General features: G+C 38.6%; 1 protein-coding gene across 1 annotated transcript in view; it reads left to right on the top strand.

Annotated features, from left to right (window-relative positions):
- LOC126251426 (melanotransferrin) overlaps window positions 1-20,399 on the top strand; it is a 149,031-nt gene that overhangs the window by 1,982 nt on the left and 126,650 nt on the right. Inside the window, exon 2 of the mRNA XM_049951842.1 lies at window positions 12,125-12,270. Coding sequence (XP_049807799.1) covers window positions 12,125-12,270 — 146 coding nt within the window. The remainder of the gene's footprint in view (window positions 1-12,124; window positions 12,271-20,399) is intronic.

Below are 20,399 nucleotides of genomic sequence, written 5' to 3' on the forward strand. Positions count from 1 at the left end.
ACTGACAGCCTTGGGAGAGCCAGTCCTGACAAAACTCTACCATCTGGTGAGCAAGATGTATGAGACAGGCGAAATACCCTCAGACTTCAATTCCAATCCCAGAGAAAGCAGGTCTTGACAGATGTGAAAATTACCGAACTATCAGCTTAATAAGTCACAGCTGCAAAATACTAATGCGAATTCTTTACAGATGAATGGAAAAACTGATAGGAGCCGACCTCGGGGAAGATCAGTTTGGATTCCGTAGAAATGTTGGAACACGTGAGGCAATACTGACCCTACGGCTTATGTTAGAAGAAAGATTAAGGAAAGGCAGACCTACGTTTCTAGCATTTGTAGACTTAGAGAAAGCTTTTGACAATGTTGACTGGAATACTCTCTTTCAAATTCTAAAGATGGCAGGGGCAAAACACAGGGAGCGAAAGGCTATTTACAATTTGTACAGAAACGAAATGGCAGTTATAAGAGTCGAGAGGCGTGAAAGGGAAGCTGCGGTTGGGAAGGGAGTGAGACAGGGTTGTAGCCTGTCCCCGATGTGATTCAATCTGTATATTGAGCAAGCAGTAAAGGAAACAAAAGAAAAGTTCGGAGTAGGTATTAAAAGCCGTGGAGAAGAAATAAAAACTTTGAGATTCGCCGATGACATTGTAATTGTGTCAGAGACCGCTAACGACTTGGGAGAGCAGTTGAACGGAATGGACAGTGTCTTGAAAGGAGGATATAAGATGAACATCAACAAAAGCAAAACGAGGATAATGGAAGGTAGTCAAATTAAATCGGGTAATGCTGAGGGAATTAGATTAGGAAATGAGACACTTAAAGGAGTTAAGGAGTTTTGCTATTTGGGGAGCAAAATAACTGATGATGGTCGAAGTGGAGAGGATATAAAATGTAGACTGGCAATGGCAAGGAAAGCGTTTCTGAAGAAGAGAAATTTGTTAACATCGAGTATAGATTTAAGTGTTAGAAAGTCGTTTCTGAAAGTATTTGTATGGAGTGTAGCCATGTATGGAAGTGAAACATGGACGATAAATAGTTTGGAAAAGAAGAGAATAGAAGCTTTTGAAATGTGGTGCTACAGAAGAATGCTGAAAATTAGATGGGTAGATCACATAACTAATGAGGAAGTATTGAGTAGGATTGGGGAGAAGAGAAGTTTGTGGCACAACTTGACTAGAAGAAGGGATCGGTTGGTAGGACATATTTTAAGGCATCAAGGGATCACCGGTTTATTATTGGAGGTCAGAGTGGAGGGTAAAAATCGTAGAGGGAGACCAAGAGATGAATACATTAAGCAGATTCAGAAGGATGTAGATTGCAGTAAGTACTGGGAGATGAAGAAGCTTGTACAGGATAGAGTAGCATGGAGAGCTGCTTCAAACCAGTCTCAGCATTCTCAAAAATTTTAGAAAAAGTAATGTACAGCCAGCTGCTTAACCATCTGACCACAAATAACATATTATCAAGAACACAGTTTGGATTTCTGAAGGGTTCTGATATCGAGAAGGCTATTTACACCTACAGTGAAAATGTACTTAAGTCATTAAATAACAAATTACAAGCAGCAGGTATTTTCTGTGATTTGTCAAAGGCATTAGATTGTGTGAACCACAACATCCTTTCAAGTAAATTAGAATTCTATGGTGTCACGGGCAGTGCTGCAAAATGGTTCAAGTCATACCTCTCTAACAGGAAACAAATGGTGTCAGTGCAAGGGACTAGTGAATTAAGTCATCAGTCATCATCAGAATGGGAAGAAATTACATGTGGTGTCCCACAAGGATCCATTTTAGGGCCATTGCTTTTTCTTGCGTACATTAATGATCTCTCATCAGTTACACTGCCAGAAGCAGAGTTCGTTTTGTTTGCAGATGACACAAGTATTGCAATAAATAGTATGTCAAGTGTAGTTCTAGCAAGATCTGCTAATGATATTTTCATGGATATTAATAAATGGTTTAAAGCCAACTCACTGACATTAAATTTCAAAAAGACTCACTATATGCAATTCAGAACCTGTAAGAGGTTTCCACCCAGCATATGCATAAAATACGAAGAAGAGCAGATAGAAGAGGTTGACAGTCTTAAATTCCTGGGATTACAACTTGATAATAAATTCAGTTGGGAAGAGCACACCACAGACCTGCAGAAACGCCTTAACAAATCTGTATTTGCAATTCGAGTGTTAGCAGACATAGGCGACATAAAAATGAAAAAGCTTGCATACTTTGCCTACTTTCATTCCATAATGTCATATGGTATAATATTTTGGGGTAACTCTTCAAGTCAAACAAAAGTTTTCAGAGTCCAAAAGCGTGTAATACGTATTATTTGTGGAGTAAATTCACGGACATCCTGTAGAAACCTCTTCAAAGAACTGGGTATACTAACTACTGCCTCTCAGTATATTTACTCATTAATGAAATTTGTCCTAAATAATATATCTCTTTTTCCAACAAACAGCTCAGTTCATACATACAATACCGGGAACAAAAATGATCTGCACAAGGACTTAAAAGTACTTACTTTAGTTCAAAAAGGGGTCCACTACTCAGGAACATTCATCTTCAATAATTTGCCAGTAAACATAAAAAATTTAGTTACAAATAAAGATCAGTTTAAAAGGAGCCTGAAAGACTTACTAGTGGCCAACTCCTTCTACTCCATTGACGAATTTTTTAATAGAAACAAATGATGTATTGTATATATTCATACTATTAGTATTGTTATTTCAGCTTTTTTTTTTTTTTTTTTAAAAAAAGACATGTTCCATATCCACGAGGATCTCCTCAGCACGGATCTATGGAACGAAAACTAATCTAATCTCTAATCAGGACTGAAGACAACAACAACAAGATAAAGTCTCTCTACTGCTCAGCACTTAATTTGTGTTAACAACAATGACCAATTTTTACACATTATGACACCCAACAAGTGGATGGATCCTTCTCCACACTGGATATGTGGGGTTGCATCCAAGAGGTGCAGCGAATTATCAGGCTCATTATAAATTAACTGCTAATGTTTTCTCAGTTCCATACAAAGAGGGCACTCATTCATAAGAATATGTGACGCCAATTACCGCAGGGTCCTTTTCAGGTGGGACCTTGATTGCGTGTAATTGTGGCAATTTAGGCGACTAAGATGCTCTCAAGATACTACATCTAAAGACGATGTTGGCTTTTTAAATTTAGTTTGATTGTTTTCATTGATACAACCCATCCATTTGACACCAGGAAGTTCTGTCATATACCCATTGAATAGTTTGTCCATGCAAGCCCTACAAATAGTGATCACCAGCTGTTATTGGTGGAAGCAGAATGCTACAGTGAAGCAGATCCAGCAGTACGTGTCAGTTGTTAGGTCTGATGTTTAGTATAGTGTGGCAGGTGCATACCTAGTGTTCAATATTAAAATTTATATCTATATTTATACTCCCCAAGGAGTCATGGAGTGTATTGCATTGGGTAGGTACATCAAATGCCAATAAAAGCTGTGTATAAACTTGAAAATTTAACACCATCTCCATTTTGTGTAATGTGTGCAGAATGAAAGGTGCATATTGCTCGTCACAAACCCAGTTATCTTAACTATTTTGCATAGAGCAATATCTGGAAGTGTTTGTTGGTACTGAAATTTCATAACTAATCCATTATAACAGTAGCAGTGTGTCAAGCAACTGGAAGAATCTGTAACCTGTAAGGATCTCTACAAACCTAAGTACAGGAGAGTAGTTAATAGTCCAAAAATGTGAGTATTCTAAGAAACTTTCCAAATACATGAACAAGAGAGATGTTGACATTGATCATAACATAGACAAGAATTTAACACAATTACTAGTAATGTTGTCCTCATATTTGAAAACAGTTCCCTCCTCAAAAGTAACTCAGGATGTGTCAAAACGTGGTGTACTCATTGAGTAACTGTATCTTGTATGGTGGAAAGGGAACTTGTAGGGTTAACAGAAACATCCAATTCCACCCGTCTGCTTTGACCAATGACGTCACCAATGTGGCGGAAACGACCATTCACAACTACTCCCATATCACGACTATGATGTCATTATGTAAACATGACAACAAATACGAAAACAGATCAAAAACCTACAAACACATATTTTTGGGTGGGGACAAACTGACAATAAACACACGCCACTAAACCAAACGACAAAACCGGTAAAATAAACCGACCACAACATTCACAAAATCAACTAGAAACAATATCCAATGGAATCTAACACTTCCCTTGACCTATATAGGTCAACGGGGCCTATCAATACCAATTCATAAACCCCAAAACCTACAACCACTCCCACAATCATCACTACCTCAAAAACCACAAGAAAACACCAAATCTGGAATTGATCATTTCCCTTGACCTCACAGGGTCAACAGCAACACATGAAACCAACTCACTAATACCAGCAACACATTCCCGCCCCCCCTGACGCATGATCCACAAATCATCTAACCAGATAAAAACATGTAGAAAAACAACGAAAACTCACCACATGGAAGCTCCGGCACTGCCTACTAGATTGGATACCACAAACACACACACACACACACACACACACCCACACACACCAACAGAATAAAAAAAAAAATCCACACCCACCTTCCTCCACAAATCTCGCCAACCCCCCCCCCCACCCCCCACCCCAGAGCCATAGCCAACACCCCACCCCCAAAACTTTACTAACCCACAACCCTGGGTCTGTACATCTTACTACAGCTCTTAAGAAAGCCCCAAAAATACAGTACCCCTCAGGGACGCTGTTCCGCCAACAGTACTCATCTAAATGAGCCTGAAGGTTGGAAGAGCGCCTCTTCCCCCTCCGTATTACAGATTTAACAGCCCCCCAAAACCCCTCTATAGTATTTGTACAGGCCTCACTCTCATAATTCTTGAACTCTACATTGTGATTAACAACTAATTGGTTCTAATCCTCCCGACCCAGCTCACTATAAGACCCCACTCCCTCTTCGTACGATTTTCCACAACCCTAAACACACACTCAGAAGAACCAGACCCGAATACCACAGCCCCCCCCCCCCCACACACACACACTCATAAATCAACCACAGGCTTACCCCTCCCATACTTTCTCCTACCAGACTGTGACTCATCAGTCTCAACCTTTACTCCAGGCCCACCCAACTTACTCCTGTATTTAATGTATAGCCGTCCCTGGTTCGAGATGCCGGAACTTTCGTTAGCTTCATATACTCACCACGTACAGAGCACTTCACCAGCTCGGCCAGTAATCCAAAAAGCTGCAGTAATTTGATGAGTGACATGGCAGTGTCACCCATCATACCCCACAGCCAAAAACTGTTCACTTTATCGGTCATATCCACTCCTAATAATGACATAAAAAAGTATTCTCAAAAATTCAAACACAACAAACCACATACAACACTACATTACCATAGAAAAAACCAAAAATTAAACCATCAACTCACTGCACAATATGCCACTAATCTTCACTTATAACCACAACAACAGCCAACAACGTCAGCAACTCAAATGAACCCAATACGACACACACCACACAACCCACAAATACCACCCGAGAGCGCCACCTAACCGAAATGACACGCCACCTAAAACCACATCACAACTGCACACTAAACCAACAACAAAACCTTACCCGCAACCTACTAACACGCCACCACAGAACACCACCGACAGCGCAACAAGACATCTACAAACACACGACACTTGCAAACTGAACTTGGCGCCATCGTGACGTCACACACCACAATAGACTCACATCACGGGTCACAGCCGACGGGTGGTATCGAACACTTCTGGTGACCCCAACTTGTAGCTATATCTGTCAGACATGCCTGATATTTTGTCTCTAGCTGTTTAAAGTAAATATTACAAATATTAAGGAAAGTAACCAAGACATTGAAACAAATGCGTTATTAAAAGAGGGTAGTCACATTGCAACAAAATAGAGACAACAGCAAATACAAAGAAGGGAAAGATTAGTAGAATGAAGAGCAGATAATTTTAAGCACAGATATATACATGCTTTAACCAGCACTTCATATTTTTAGATGATAACATAGGGCTGTCAGGCCAGAATAGTCTACTTGATGCGAGCCTTTACAGCTAGGCTTATCATCTCAGGTTCATCTGTAAAAAACCTGTTCTTCACATTTATCTGAAGACAATGTTGTGACTCACTCACTCACTAATGACCCGTTATTGCTCATCCCAAATTACTGAAGATATGATCAACACCCTCCACAAATTTCAAGTTTCTAAACTGTAGGCATTGTTTAAGAAGGCATTTTCTCGAAATCGGCTTCCCCCCCCCCCTCATCATCTGGGTGTGCAACAGGGGATGAGAGGGTTTTTGAAAAAAAAAAAATGTTGCTATTAAGACAGTTTTAAGCTAGACCTATGAAAATTTGTTTTTGGTTTCTCGATCGGAAATTTAAAAAAGAAACATGTGTTCGTTGAATTTTTTGTAATTTAACATGTATGGAGGTAAAATGTAGGCGAATTTTTTTTTTAAAGTAAATCATTATAAAAGAACTACTGAAGTATTTTTGAAGTTAGATCTATGAAAATTGGTATTTGACTTCTTGGTTGGAAATAAAAAAGTACCCCTTTCAGTGTTTTTGAAAATCTAACTCTTTTTTGCAGGACGTTTTATGAAATATTTCATTATGAAATCATTTTTAAGCTAATCTACAAAAGTTCGCACTTAGCTTTTTGGTTAGAGATAAAAAATATGTTTTTCACTGTTTTTGGAAACTGAACCTGTATGGGGGTGAAATAGGAGATGAACATGTTATGGAAATATTTCATTATGCAAACACTTTTGAAGATAAAGCTATGGAAATGTGTAGTTGGCTTCTCTGTTAGAAATAAAAAAAATATGTATTTCAGTGTTTTTGGATACTCTACCTCTAAGGGGGTGAAATGGGGTTGGGGGGGGGGGGGGGCTGAAATGTTTCATGAAAATATTTCATTGTGAAAGCATTTTTAAAGCTACACCTATGACAATTAGTATTTGGCTTATCAGTTAGACAGGGGGAAAAAAATGTTCCACTGTTTTTGGAAATTCAACCACTAAGGGGGGTGGAATGGAACCAGACTAATTCACTGTCTCATTATTAACCAGCTCAAACCACTAAGGATAGAAATTTGAAATTTTTGGATGGTGTGGATCTTATATTATAGGCAATGTTTAAGAAGGAATTGTTTGAAATTGCAGTCCTAATGGGGTGAAATAGAGGATGAATGGCTTTTTAAAATATGTTGCTATTAAGACAATTTTGAAGCTAGAACTATAAAAAATTGGTGTTTGGTTTCTGTTCAGAAATTTAAAAAAAAAAAAAAATGTTTCAGCATTTTTGGAAATGAAAATTTTTAAGAAAATGTTTCGTTATGTTAAAGTTTTAAAGGTACATCTATTAAAATTGGTATTTCATTTCTCGTAGGTTTAAAGAAATGTGTGTTAGTGGGTGATTAACAAAAACCTTGGACTCCAGCTACCAGAATCACTTTTTGGTCAGAAGTACATTTGGAACAGACCATGCTTCTATTATCTAATTTAGTGTAAAAAGTTTGGAAGGTGTTGCAATTTGTGAATAACATAAAAATTTGATTACAGGAAAAAATAGAGAGAAAAATCACAAGCTTACTTGACCCATAGGGAAGATCCACGGAAATTTTAGAAATATAGATGCCAACTATCCCTCCAAAGCCTACATCCAAATTCCTTTTGTATTGCTCCCGTACAGATTGCAAATACAAGATTAGATGAATTACTGCATGTGGAGAGGTGTTTAATATAGTCATTCTTTCCGTTCTCCACACACAAATTTTCATTCACTAAAACTTATGACCTCATATTGTGGGGCAACTCTTGATTGACGAAGAAAGTTCTGTTACACAGTAGTGTGTAATAAGTATATGTTTTGCCACTCCAATACCTTTTGGAAACATTTCATTAAATAACTGGGATTTCTTTCAACATAGTGTGATGCGGGAGGAATGACATGTTCAACCATAAAGATCTTTGGCAACATGGCTTAAAACACAAACTGTAACTATATCTGCTTGAGAAATTCTTCAGCTGCATTTAAGATTTTGTGTCCTGAATACATAGCAACATTGTGTGTTTGGACAGGAGGGAAAGGTTGGGGGGGAAAGAGAGAGGCGGGAGGGGGTCGAACAAAGTTTAGTACAAAAAATGTAGCACAAGATTAATACAAAAACAGTTATGTAAGTGATCAGCATGTTGCCATAGTTTTCACTGACTCATTCCACATCATAGCAAGATATTGCTTTACCAGTATCATCTATGGAACATGCAAATTATCAGTTAGTTGTGTGAACCACACTACACCAGATATCCAGAATTATAGTTGTTATAATGAAATATCATCAGGGTTAATTACAAAGTATTCCACAGAGTTTAGTAAATTGAAATTGCCTGTTTAGCCAATCATTTGGCAGGAGAATGTGTCTCCGTTTTCTCCGGTATGCTGAAGTTAAACCGGACTATAAGAAAACTATAAGGAATACAGTTTACCTGCTGGCCAACTTCACTTTTACAGCATTCTCAAAATTTGAGGGATTAATGTATAAGTACTTACTTGACCATGGCATTACAGGTAATATATTGCACCAAAAAACTCATTGATGTACTGCTTTAGTCACTTTTATTTTAAAGTCCATTATGCATTACAGTGGCCATGGGAATGACTGAAGATTGTGGTACCACCTGTTGCTTTTGACCTGTGACATCATCAAGATGTCAGACCATGACATCACATTATACACACACGAATAAGTACAAATAGTACAAAATAAAGACGTGTAGAAACAACATGAAACTAATTGAACAACCATAGGAATTAGGGGATTTTGGACAGGTACAAACTTAATAGTGAAGACATGTCAAAACAAATACTTACCCATGAATCAAACAAACAAATAATTCAACATTAAACAAAGCCTCAATTTAAAAACCTGGAAAAACATGTATCGAAAATTGTGCTTGAGCAAGATAACTCAAATGAAGTCCACAATACCACAAACCCAAACAAAGCTGAAAATATCACTTACCATATATATCTCAAATGAAATCCCAGGTACCACAAAACAACAAAGCTCAAATACTTCATTTGACCTATGTAGTTAAAACAAAGTCCATGGTGCTACAACACCAAAACTCACTTGTGTACCTAATATCAAGAACCTGACCTCACCAATGTAGGAGAAACGAACTCCACAATACCTACTAATCACATTCCACCATGAACCCTTCTGGATGGATTACCATAAGTTGTCCTGCTGACAGTGCCGCATAGCCTGGTCCCTGGTCCGAGATGCAGCATCTTTAGTTCATCTCATATATGTCACACTTCGCATACTGAGCAGGCAATTAGACTGAACAACTGTAGCAATTTAATGGTGATCAACATGTCATCCCCAACTGCAGTATGCAGGACCTAATCGTGGACGTCATTGCCATATCCATAAGTAACAAAAAATGAAACCTAGAATTATTTCTTCAACGATAAACAAACACCGCATTAATAATTCCAAACTCGAAATTGAATCTGTTGCCCATAACTACCTTCATCACACTAACACATCAAACATTATTCTTACAAGCAACACTGAAGCAGTCCACTGTTCAAAGCAGTCGTGTGATACTGCAAACTTTGGTAGACCTACAGTCATGCCACCACCATCAGGTGGATTTAGTTCTTTTTACATCGCTTAACGCACCTGTGGCATGCAAGTGTATCATCTAACTGGCAGACTTCAATTTGACAAGATTACTTGTTATCGTGCATACATAACTGAATAAATACTTTTCATGTATGCTGCCATATTGCACTATATGTGTTTGTCATTACACATTTGAAGAGCACAATCAAATTGAGATTTACAAATGAGTTGTTACAAATGTATGGTGTTCTACTGTAACAGGAAGCCAATATGTTGCTCAGTTAGTAAACTTTAAAATAAAAGTATTGAAACAGTAAATAACTGATCACCTTGTGTATTATGTCATCAGTCACAGTCATTGACAAACAATTCATTATGAATGACCCATTAGGTAAAATATTCTTTGAGTCACAGTCTGAATTCCTTATGGATTTTTATAATGAACAGTGTATTTACTTACATGGTGATAATACTCTGAATTCATTAGATAATAAATTATTGGCTAATGATTTATTCTGTGATTTTTTTGAAGGCATTTGAGTGTGTAAATTACCAGATACTTTTAAGTATCCAGAAAGAAACTTGTAAGTAATATCATTAAGAATATCATAGTGTTACAGGAAATTCTGCGAAATGTTTCAGGTCCTGTCTAACATGTAACAAAGGACACCAGTAGGAACAATTCTGCATTAAGCTGTCTGTCTTTTCTGAATGGGAACTAATTATGCATTTAGTATTACTATGGTTCCATCTTGGAGCCTCTGCCTTTTTGTGTGTATATTAATAACTTTTCAACAATAACTTTCCCACATGCTGAGTTTGCTTTGTTTGCATATGATATAGACGTTGTGGTAAAGATAAAATCAATTGTAGTTTTAGAAAGAGCTGTTAATGAAATTCTTGTGGACAGGTAAATATTATTTCTATCCAGTTTATCAAGCTTAAAATTTGAAAAAGCTCAGTTATGCAGCTCAGATTACAGTTAGAGCCCTCAGAGAGATTGAGTCATGCACTCATAAACTGAACTATAGTGAGGTGGTGGGAACAGAGTATTGGGAAGTAATAAACCAATTTTTTCCCTTGGGAACAGGAGTGAAAATAAAGGTAGGAGTGAAAGTTAGGCAGGGCCTCTCATTTATTCAGAGTTGAGGAGATCACAAGTTGTAGATTGTGAAGCAGCCATGAATTTTGCTGTATTGAGTGGAGGAGGATGATTCACTACTGGGTGATCAACATAACATGTGGTTGTTGTTTAATTGTGGAGCTGACCCATACAAAGGTTTCAGTATTTTTGGTAGCAAGGAAAGTTTCCTATAGGTAGCTGATAAAGGGGTTAGCATTTGAGGTGCTGTACCAGTAGTTGTCAGTATGCTGTTGAAATGTTTAGACACTATGTTCCTCATGTATTACCCCACGTTATCCCAGTTCTAGTAGTTGTTCAACACCTCCCACCACAGATTTAGATTTATTTGAAACTAACAAAAATTATGTCTAATTGTTATCAGCCATCTGACATCCATTACAGATGAAAGCCTCATTTTCACTTCCCCTTGCGCTACAGTTTCCAGCTATATCTATCCATGTTGTTGCTTGATGAACTGCCCACAGTTTTTGGTTGATTTTCACATTGTCTGTGTGGCAGTGCCATAGGTAAATACTGATACTACAAACTTATTGTGAATTGTGATTTTCAGAAACATCGGAAGCTTAGTTTTGAAAACACTATTTAGTATGCTAAAAGCTCTCCAAGCCATTTTTACTCTTCTGCTTGATTCTTTTTCTGTCCATCCCGTTATTGCCTTCAACTTCCCCGATACAAAATCTCTATCATCTGATTCTATGCTTTCACTGTTAATTTGTACTATTTCCTGTTTGGTATGTTGATTATAAATCATATTAATCTTTCTTAGTCCTACTTGTAAATTTGTTGGCCGGCCGTGGTGGCCGAGCGGTTCTAGGCACTTCAGTCTGGAACCGCGCGATCGCTACGGTCACGGGTTCGAATCCTGCCTCGAGCATGGATGTGTGTGATGTCCTTAGGTTAGTTAGGTTTAAGTAGTTCTAAGTTCTAGGGGACTGATGATCTCAGCTGTTAAGTCCCATAGTGCTCAGAGCCATTTGAACCATTTTGTAAATTTGTTCTGTTTAGTTCTTTCATTACTTGTTGAAAACTGTGTGTGCTAGGGGCAAACAGTACAGTGTCATCATCAAAACAAAGTGTGTTCAGGTATGTTGCATTAAGATCTATTTCTTCTCTTTTTTCAGTTAACAGTCTTATGGAACTACTGTGAATAGCTTTGATGATGTGGTCTTTCAATTCTGAATTTCTCATTGCGCTATTGGAAACTGTGATATTGTTCTGTAACCTATAAATGTACTGCTCCTTTTAGCTGACATCCTATTAACAATTTTTAAGGGCATCCGGATATTGATATGCTGGAGAAGATGACTTGGTGTACTACAAGTTCAGCTGAACAAAGGAAGTGCAAGCAGTTTGCTGATGCAGTTGACAGGGACAAAGCCCTGTTTGGTCCAGATTTAATGAAACTTGACTGTGTTCAAGTAAGTATTAGTTTTTTAAATCATCTTGCTCTGAAATCATGGAACTCATGTGTAATATAAAGTCTTAAACATGTTTTCTTATTCTGCCTGAGAACTTGGAAGGATAGTTTTTTAACATGTGCTGTAGTTTAATAAAGTGCACCTTCAGAAGACATCTTACATGATTTATGCTGGAGGGTGTGTAGATATTATATCTCTCTCTTCCTGTGTGGTACATGGATGGTAAAAGTAAAGAGACAGGAGCAAAGAGATTGCACAGGGTAATGTAAATTAGATTCTAAACCAAATTCTTTTACAGCTAAATTGAAATTTTTATGATAAATGTTATAAATAGGGTGAAGGCTCTAGTTTTGGCCACTACCCCATTATGGCCACCTCAATGTCAAAGGTTAATTTTTAAGCTTCTCTGGAATACCAGCCAGTTCTACCATAGATTATAATAAACTTTGTGAAAGGCTCTATTCATTTGTCTACATAATCATTCTTTTGTCTGTTTTTGTTTGGAGACACCATTTTGTGAATTGATCAGTGTTGAAGAAGCTGGGTTTTGCAGAAGTTTTCTTTAAGCAACACATGATCTGTTTTTTGTATTTTACATGTTTAAATAAAACATCAGAAGAATCTTAATCTTTTCAGAGGTAAGATAAGACATCATATTTTCATTTCTGTTAAGTTTTATATGGCTCAGCCTAAAAACATGTTATCAAAAGTGTGTGGCCATTAACAGACCCATATTTAGCCCTGGTTCCACGCATGTGGCCATAAGTGGAGACATATATGTATCCTGTTTTGGCCACTTCTAAAAACTGATACAAAAACATCAATATTGATGTTCTGTCCTACATTACACTAGGCTAATTTTATTTAAATAGGCTTATTAAAAAAATTTTGGTATTTTTATATAAAAAATACATACCACATTGAAACTTCCTGGCAGATTAAAACTGGGTGGCGGACCGAGACTCGAACTCGGGACCTCTGCCTTTCGCGGGCAAGTGCTCTACCAACTGAGCTACCCAAGCACGACTCATGCCCCGTCCTCACAGCTTTACTTCAGCCAGTACCTCGTCTCCTACCTTCCAAACTTAACAGAAGCTCTCCTGCGCTCCTTCATCAATATTGACATATATTCAACACACAGCAGCATTTTACAAAATACAGATATTCCTTCAACACCCACCAACAGTCTTATTCCTGCAGATATATCAACAACCCACAATAGTATTTCACATAATTCAGGTACTCCAACTTCCAACCATAGTCCATCTTCAGTGCGTATCCAAGTGACACCACCAAAATCATTAGCAACAGTTTTTGAAGGTGTCATCACTTGGCCAAAACCCAAACAACGAGGCACAAAAAGAAAGAAAGAACACACACCCACTGTTGTGACTAGTGACAAGTGGGTGGAATATCATGAACTGAAGGAAAAAGAGAAGCAAGAGAAGGAGCAGGAAAAAAGGAAGAGAAAAGCTATGGAGGAGTTAGTCCAAAGAGCAGCACTTGGCATTATCTCCTTGTAAAAAAGGGGAAAACAAGAAACAGACAAGAGTTAAGTGATAGGCCGACAAGTTCTTCCGAGAAAGAAGAATGGACGGATAGTGGAAGCAGTTTAGATGACCACGGAGAAGGAGATGAAGATGATATACCAGAAAATGTGAAACTATCTTCGAGTGACAATTTGAAAGTAGGGGACTTTATTTTGGGAAAATTTAGTTTAACAGGAAATAGAACAACAAGACCTGCAATTTTTAAGTGTGTATCTGTAATTTTGAAAGTGCTTTCTGATTCTGAATATGAAATTCAGTGTCTAAAAAGTTCTAATGTTCAGAAAACTTGTTTTGAATGCATTGAAAATGATGTTTCGACTATAACGGGTGAAGATATTATAGGGAAACTGCCAGATCCAGTCTTGATGCAAGGAGGACGTTCATTAAAAACAAAGTTTCCTGGTTCCATTGATACTCGTAAGAAATAAACTTGTCTGGAAGTTGATTTAAGCAATTATTGAGACAATACTTTGCCTAATGATTTTTTTTTCTGTTCATTCAGTTGCTGTACCTTTTACCTATTTGATGTATGAATGTTGTCTTATATACTTGTATAAAGCACAAATTACCTTCTGGCACATGGACTAACAGTTATTTTAGCCATAGTTTTATTACAATATGAAGTGGCCATAAGTGGGGAAACAACTGGCCATAGGTAGGGTTTACATGGCCAAAACCGGGGAAATGCGCCATTTATTTTTCAATATTTTTTTCTACTTTTGTTATGCAACTTAGAATATTTGTATTTACATGGTTGTAATGTGTAGACTTTGAAGCAATAGATACGATTTTTTGAAGTAATTTGTGTACTTTCTTCCTATAGTAAAAATGTGATGTATCTCAAATTGCCCTTAATGTGGCCATAACTAGGGCCTTGATTCTAATTATTAGGTTTACTTAAATAACAAGAATAACACACACATATCTTTGCTTAACTGTGTGGTATTCTTTATATTTATTTTCTGATCTCCTTCATGCCCATGTTTGGTTGGAGTCCAAACAAACAAGAACCTGAGGTTCACACTTGACAGATCTAAATGTGAGAGAAACACAAGATGGAAAATGTAGTGTGAAATGACACATTCAACCTGGCTACAAATATCTATAGTTTTGCATCATTTTGCAATGAATCATTTTCTTGGCCTATGTGTTTACCATGGCTACCAAGACTGTAGGGGTGAAAGCTTTTAGATAGAATTGATAGTAACCTTTATAGTGCAACAATAGTTTACTGTATTAGAGTACGGGACATACATCATTCTGTGCAAGACATCATTTAAGTCACTGTTTTTTTTTTTCACATAATGTGTCTTTGCATCTCCCAGAGTTTTTCAGGGTTCGAGTAAGTAGTAGACGTGAGGAGAGGAACTAGGAATATAAAATTTACTGCAATGATGGAAGTAACAATAAGACAGTTTATTGACTTGCTGTGCTGCATGATATTTAGCACATCAAGCTTCTATGGTCTAACAACTGCAGCACCAACTATTTTGAATTATTATTATTGTTATTATTATTCATCGTATGGAAATACACATGCAATTTACACCAATATTTACATACAAAAGAAGTATTATATATAACAAAAGGAAAGTACAAGAGTTATGGTCACTAATTATATCACAAACTGATTCCCAGAGTGTCCATCCAATCCAGTGCTGTTGGTGAGGCATAGATTATGTCGCTCCTGCCTCCACTAAAACATCTATTGGAACATTCCTCTACAATGTGTTCAACAGACTTGTTCTGCTGCTCCACAGTCACACATCGAGGAGCCTGAGTGTCCCAATTTGTATGTGAAGGACTTAATTCTTCCATGTCCACCTTGGATTCTGTTGAGAGCACACCAGGTGCTTCTAGGTTGTTAGAAGTCTGGTATGCATATAGGGTCTTGGAGGCCATGGGGAAGTATGCTTGTGTCGTTTTTCCATGTCTCCTTCCACACATCTTCAATCTTGTATGGATCACATTCTCGAGCTGTCCAGAATGGTTTTCTTGATTTGAGACTTGTGCAGGGTGGGTTGAGCAGTATTTCCTTTGCGGGAAGCCTTTGGGAAACCTTTACATTATTAATCTTTGCCCCTTCGCAGGTCGCTTCTTCTGGTCTTCTCAAATGTGGTGGGGCGATGCTACTGAGAGCAGACAGCCAAGGTAGTGGGTTTGAACTCAGGATGCCCGTTACAATTGTCATGGTGTCTTTCAGCTGAATGTCAACCTTACTGGCGTACACACTCCTGTACCAGACAGGTGTGGAATATTCAGCCACAGGATGTACGAGAGATAAGGCCACTGTACAGAGAGTGTAAGCTTGTGCACCCCAGGAAGTTCCAGCTAGTTTCTGGATAGTGTTGTTCCTGGTCTTTAACTATTCTGCTAGTGATGTGAGGTGAGTTCTGTAAGTAAGTGACCGGTGCAGTGTGATTCCAAGATGCTTAGGATGAGGGTTGTTTTAACTGATTTGTTACAGATGATGACATTTAGTGGCTGCTTTGCTAATTGGTTGTTGAGGTGAAAAGCTGTCACTTCAATTTTTGCAGGGTTATGGCACAATCTCCAATTTCTGTAATAGTCACCAAGTACTCTAAGGTCTTGTGTGAGCACATTTTCTCTGGCCTCTAGGTGCTTTCTTTGATATGCAATGGCAGTATCATCAGCGTAATAGAACTTCCTAGATATAATTTCTGGCGTGAGACTTATGTACAGGTTGAACAATAGTGGGGCCTGGACAGATCCTTGTGGTAGGCCGTTCTTAAGTTTATATGACTTGCTCGTATTGTCATGAAGACAGACTCGGAAATATCAGTTTTTCAGCATGTTGGACAGGAGTGTTGTTAGTCTTTAGCATGGAACAGTTCGCTTTAGCTCCTGCAGGGAGATGATATCAACTTAGTTTTCTATCGCTATTTTGCTCAAATAGTCACATTTATTTCTTGATATTCCTTCTATGTGTAGCTGCAAGGCTCATACACAAGGCCCTATAGCTTTAGTTGATGTTTGGCTCTTAAAAGTGCCATTGTGAGGTCGTTGCATGTCGTTTTGACCGTGAGAGATATGAGATCTAGTTCAGCCTCCATTTGTGTAGACTTTTAGCCATCCTGCTCTTGCAGTCCGTTGCCCGGTGTGCACCATCTTGGAGGTTGTCTACACGCTGTGCCTCACTATTTTGAATGTAAGATCTATTCTCTGGAAAGAATATTACGTGTAGATTTCTCACCTAATAAGACCCTCTTTGTACTCGTAGGTTCATGCAGATTTAAAACCAATTGAGTACATAGTACCTGAGTACCCAGTGTTGCTCTGGTATGTACTTACTTCAGTTCTCTTAGTGCATCTCCTCCTTCTCCCTTGCTCTATCTTTCTGCTCTGCCCCCCTTTCTGTCCATTTCATTGCCCCCTTCTTTCTGTCCACCTCTTCTAACCCCCAGTCTCTGTCCATTTCCTTCTGCCCCTCTCTGTCCATCTCCTCCTCCCCCCTCTCTGCCCATCTTCTCTTTCCTTTCTATGTCCATCTCCTTTTCCCCCCTCTCAGTATGCATCTCATCTTCTTCCCTTTCTCTGTCCCTGTCCATCTTCCCTTATATCTCCTGAACTATGTGTCATACAATGATATAATTTTGTAGGTACAGCTCAGCAGCATATGTGAATAGTATTTGGTAATGGGTTGTGAGTGGAGTTAGTAACAAAGAAGAAATAAATTTAAACATAATGGTGTCATCCCTTTTCATGTTTCGCCTCATGAAGAACAAAATGCAGTGAGCAATAAGCATTGGTTATTTTCATATTTTGAGGGGGGTTGTCAGTGAGGAAAAGTTTCATAAAGGTTTGAAATTGGGTGCAAAGTTTATTGCAAGTCACTAAGTACTATATAGTGTGTGTAATAGCTATATGTTATGCACTGTGTACATTATGCAACAAATAGTGTGGGTGTATGAATTAAACACACTAAAGAGTGTGAAAGATGGCAAGTCCGTTGCACTTTCCTTTCTTTCACTCTATTTATTGAGTTCGTGTGGTCACATGCAATTAGGGCATTTCTATGAAGTTGGGATGACACTGTGCTGATGTGATTATTAAAGAGGGTGGACAGTGGTTGTGTACTGAGTTCATTGATAGCTAATTAAGTGGAGTAATTTTGAGGTTACAGGACTGAGTTTACATTTTGATGGGCAGTTATGATGGCTGCTCAGCGAAGCAAATCTTGCCAGGGGTTGATGGCAGAAAGGATGCTTTATTGGTGTCAGTTCGGAGAACAAGGAAGGGATGTGGATGCTGGTGTAACGACTGGGTCTGGGAGTCTCAGTCACTGCTTTTATGCAGAATAATGCACACTGGCATACATGATCTGAGCAACAGTGTGTCCCCTATCCAAGACCAGAGAAGTACTCTCAGCAGATAACAGTACATTGTTGTAGAGGCTTATGGCAGAGTTTCTACAACTTCTTATCTGAGTCACGAAGGACTGGCACCCTGATAATTCTTCTCTATCAAGGGAATGCATTCTTCAGATTCTGCAGGTATCCATCCACGTTATGTTTTCCTGTGAACCTTCTTTCCAGACCTTTATCTGTTAAGATTGTGAAACAGAATCACAACGGTGGCTGAAATGGGTCACAATGGCAGGATTCCCAACACAATGTTGTTGGCATAGCAGATACATTCTTTTAGAGTCACATAGGTACCCACACCAAGCTGCTTTCCTTATGATTGGAGAAACTGCACCTTGATTGGGTCGCTGACGATGACATCAGAGGACATACCGCTGGACACCTGTTCTATACTACGGAAAGCAATAGGATTGGTGGAACAGCATGCACTTATCTTCTAGAGGGAGGTTGCATTGAGAAGTTAGAATTATACGGTGGCATATAGAAGCACTGCTACATTGTGATTAGTTGTTTTTGCTTTTTGAGAGTACTCCACATGGAATGTATTTCAAAATGGTGGTCGAAAGACTGAGAAGTTGGGTGGATATATTTGGGCTATGGCCACGAGTAAATTGACTCAGGCTTTTGGCATGGTGTGTTGATACAGTCAGTTGTTGGCCCTAAGGCAAGTCTGATCATATATTTGGATTTGATCTGGAGACTGGTCGCGGATCCTGGGGCAAGAAGAGGAGATGGGGGTTCATAGCATTGTGGACTCCTGTGGGTTGTGATGAGGACTTTGCAGCTTTGGTGCATTAGGGACCTTTAAGGTAAAGTTTCACCATCCATGATTTGCTCTTTTGAACAGCAGCAGTTGCTGTCCAATTTATGCATGGTAGCTTGCAACTTTGCGGTTCACAATCATAGCAGACAAAATAGTCAGATCACACTATCTGTAATTTAAGTCAGAGTTGAAGTTAACGTTCCTGCGTTCCCCAACTTCATCAAATGTACATGTGCACATAATAAATTTCATTAAACAGGAGCTTGTATGTAATCAAGGTTGTTTATGTGTATTCATGTCCAATGACATTCATGGTTTTAGTAAATCTGTTGTTATCTTGAATGTCATCTGTTATTTTGAAATATACCATTCCTTTGTCACTTATTAATTTGATTGATTTATGTGGGATATAGTAGGAGTTATTTTGAAGTATTATCCATTGTGTCAACTTCAGTTTCACTGCTAGGGGCTCAAATATGTCAATTATATCTAATTATCCTATTGTGTTTATTTTCACAGTGGTTTAACTGAAGGGTGGTTCTCTGCAATAGAATATTCCAGGGTAGAAATTCATTAGAGGTACACCACATACCTTCCCACTAAACTAGACATGTATAAATTGACAACCCTGCCAGGATCAAAGCCTAAACAAATAATCACAATGTGGCAGCACTCCTAAATGCCAATTACATAATTGCCCACTCTCAGTACAGCCTCCCTCCAGAAGATTGGCAAATTCTGTTCCTACAGTTGTATCAATTTCCTTGACATACAACAGGTGTACAATCAGCATCCCAATCAAGACGTTGTTTCTCTCAGCATCCCAATCAAGACGTTGTTTCTCTGCCTGTGCAGGGAGCAGCTTGGCATGGCTATGTGATGCTAAAAAATGCAGTGGCCATGCCAACAACATTGCGTTGGGTGTCCTGCCATGCCATCTCATTTCAGCCACCGTAGCGAAATGTTTTCATGATCCTAACAGGTATGGATCTCGCAGGAAGGCCACAGGATTTTTTTAATTTTTTTTTTATCTGTTGGATTCCTGCAGAATCTGAAGAATGCACTTTCATCAACAGATAGCAGTTATCGGGCTGTCAGTCCGTCGTGCCTTGGCTGAAGAAATTGTAAAAACTGACACAAGGCTCTGAGACAATGTACTATGATCTACTGAGAATGAGAACTCTTCTTTGGCCATGGCAAGAGGACCATGTGCTGCGACGGCCATGTCGCCAGCATATGTTCTCCTGTGTGAAAGCAGTGACCAAGGCTTTCAGGCCCAGTCGCTATACCTGCAGTCATGTCTCATCCTCATTCTCCACACTGCCAGTAAAGTGGCCTTTTCACCATTAATTCCCAACAAGCTTGCCTTTGCCCAGCTGCCAGTGTAACTGCCCATCAAAATATAAACTTAGCCCTGCCACCTCAAACACA

This window comes from Schistocerca nitens, chromosome 4, assembly GCF_023898315.1.
Source record: "Schistocerca nitens isolate TAMUIC-IGC-003100 chromosome 4, iqSchNite1.1, whole genome shotgun sequence".
Taxonomy (NCBI): domain Eukaryota; kingdom Metazoa; phylum Arthropoda; class Insecta; order Orthoptera; family Acrididae; genus Schistocerca; species Schistocerca nitens.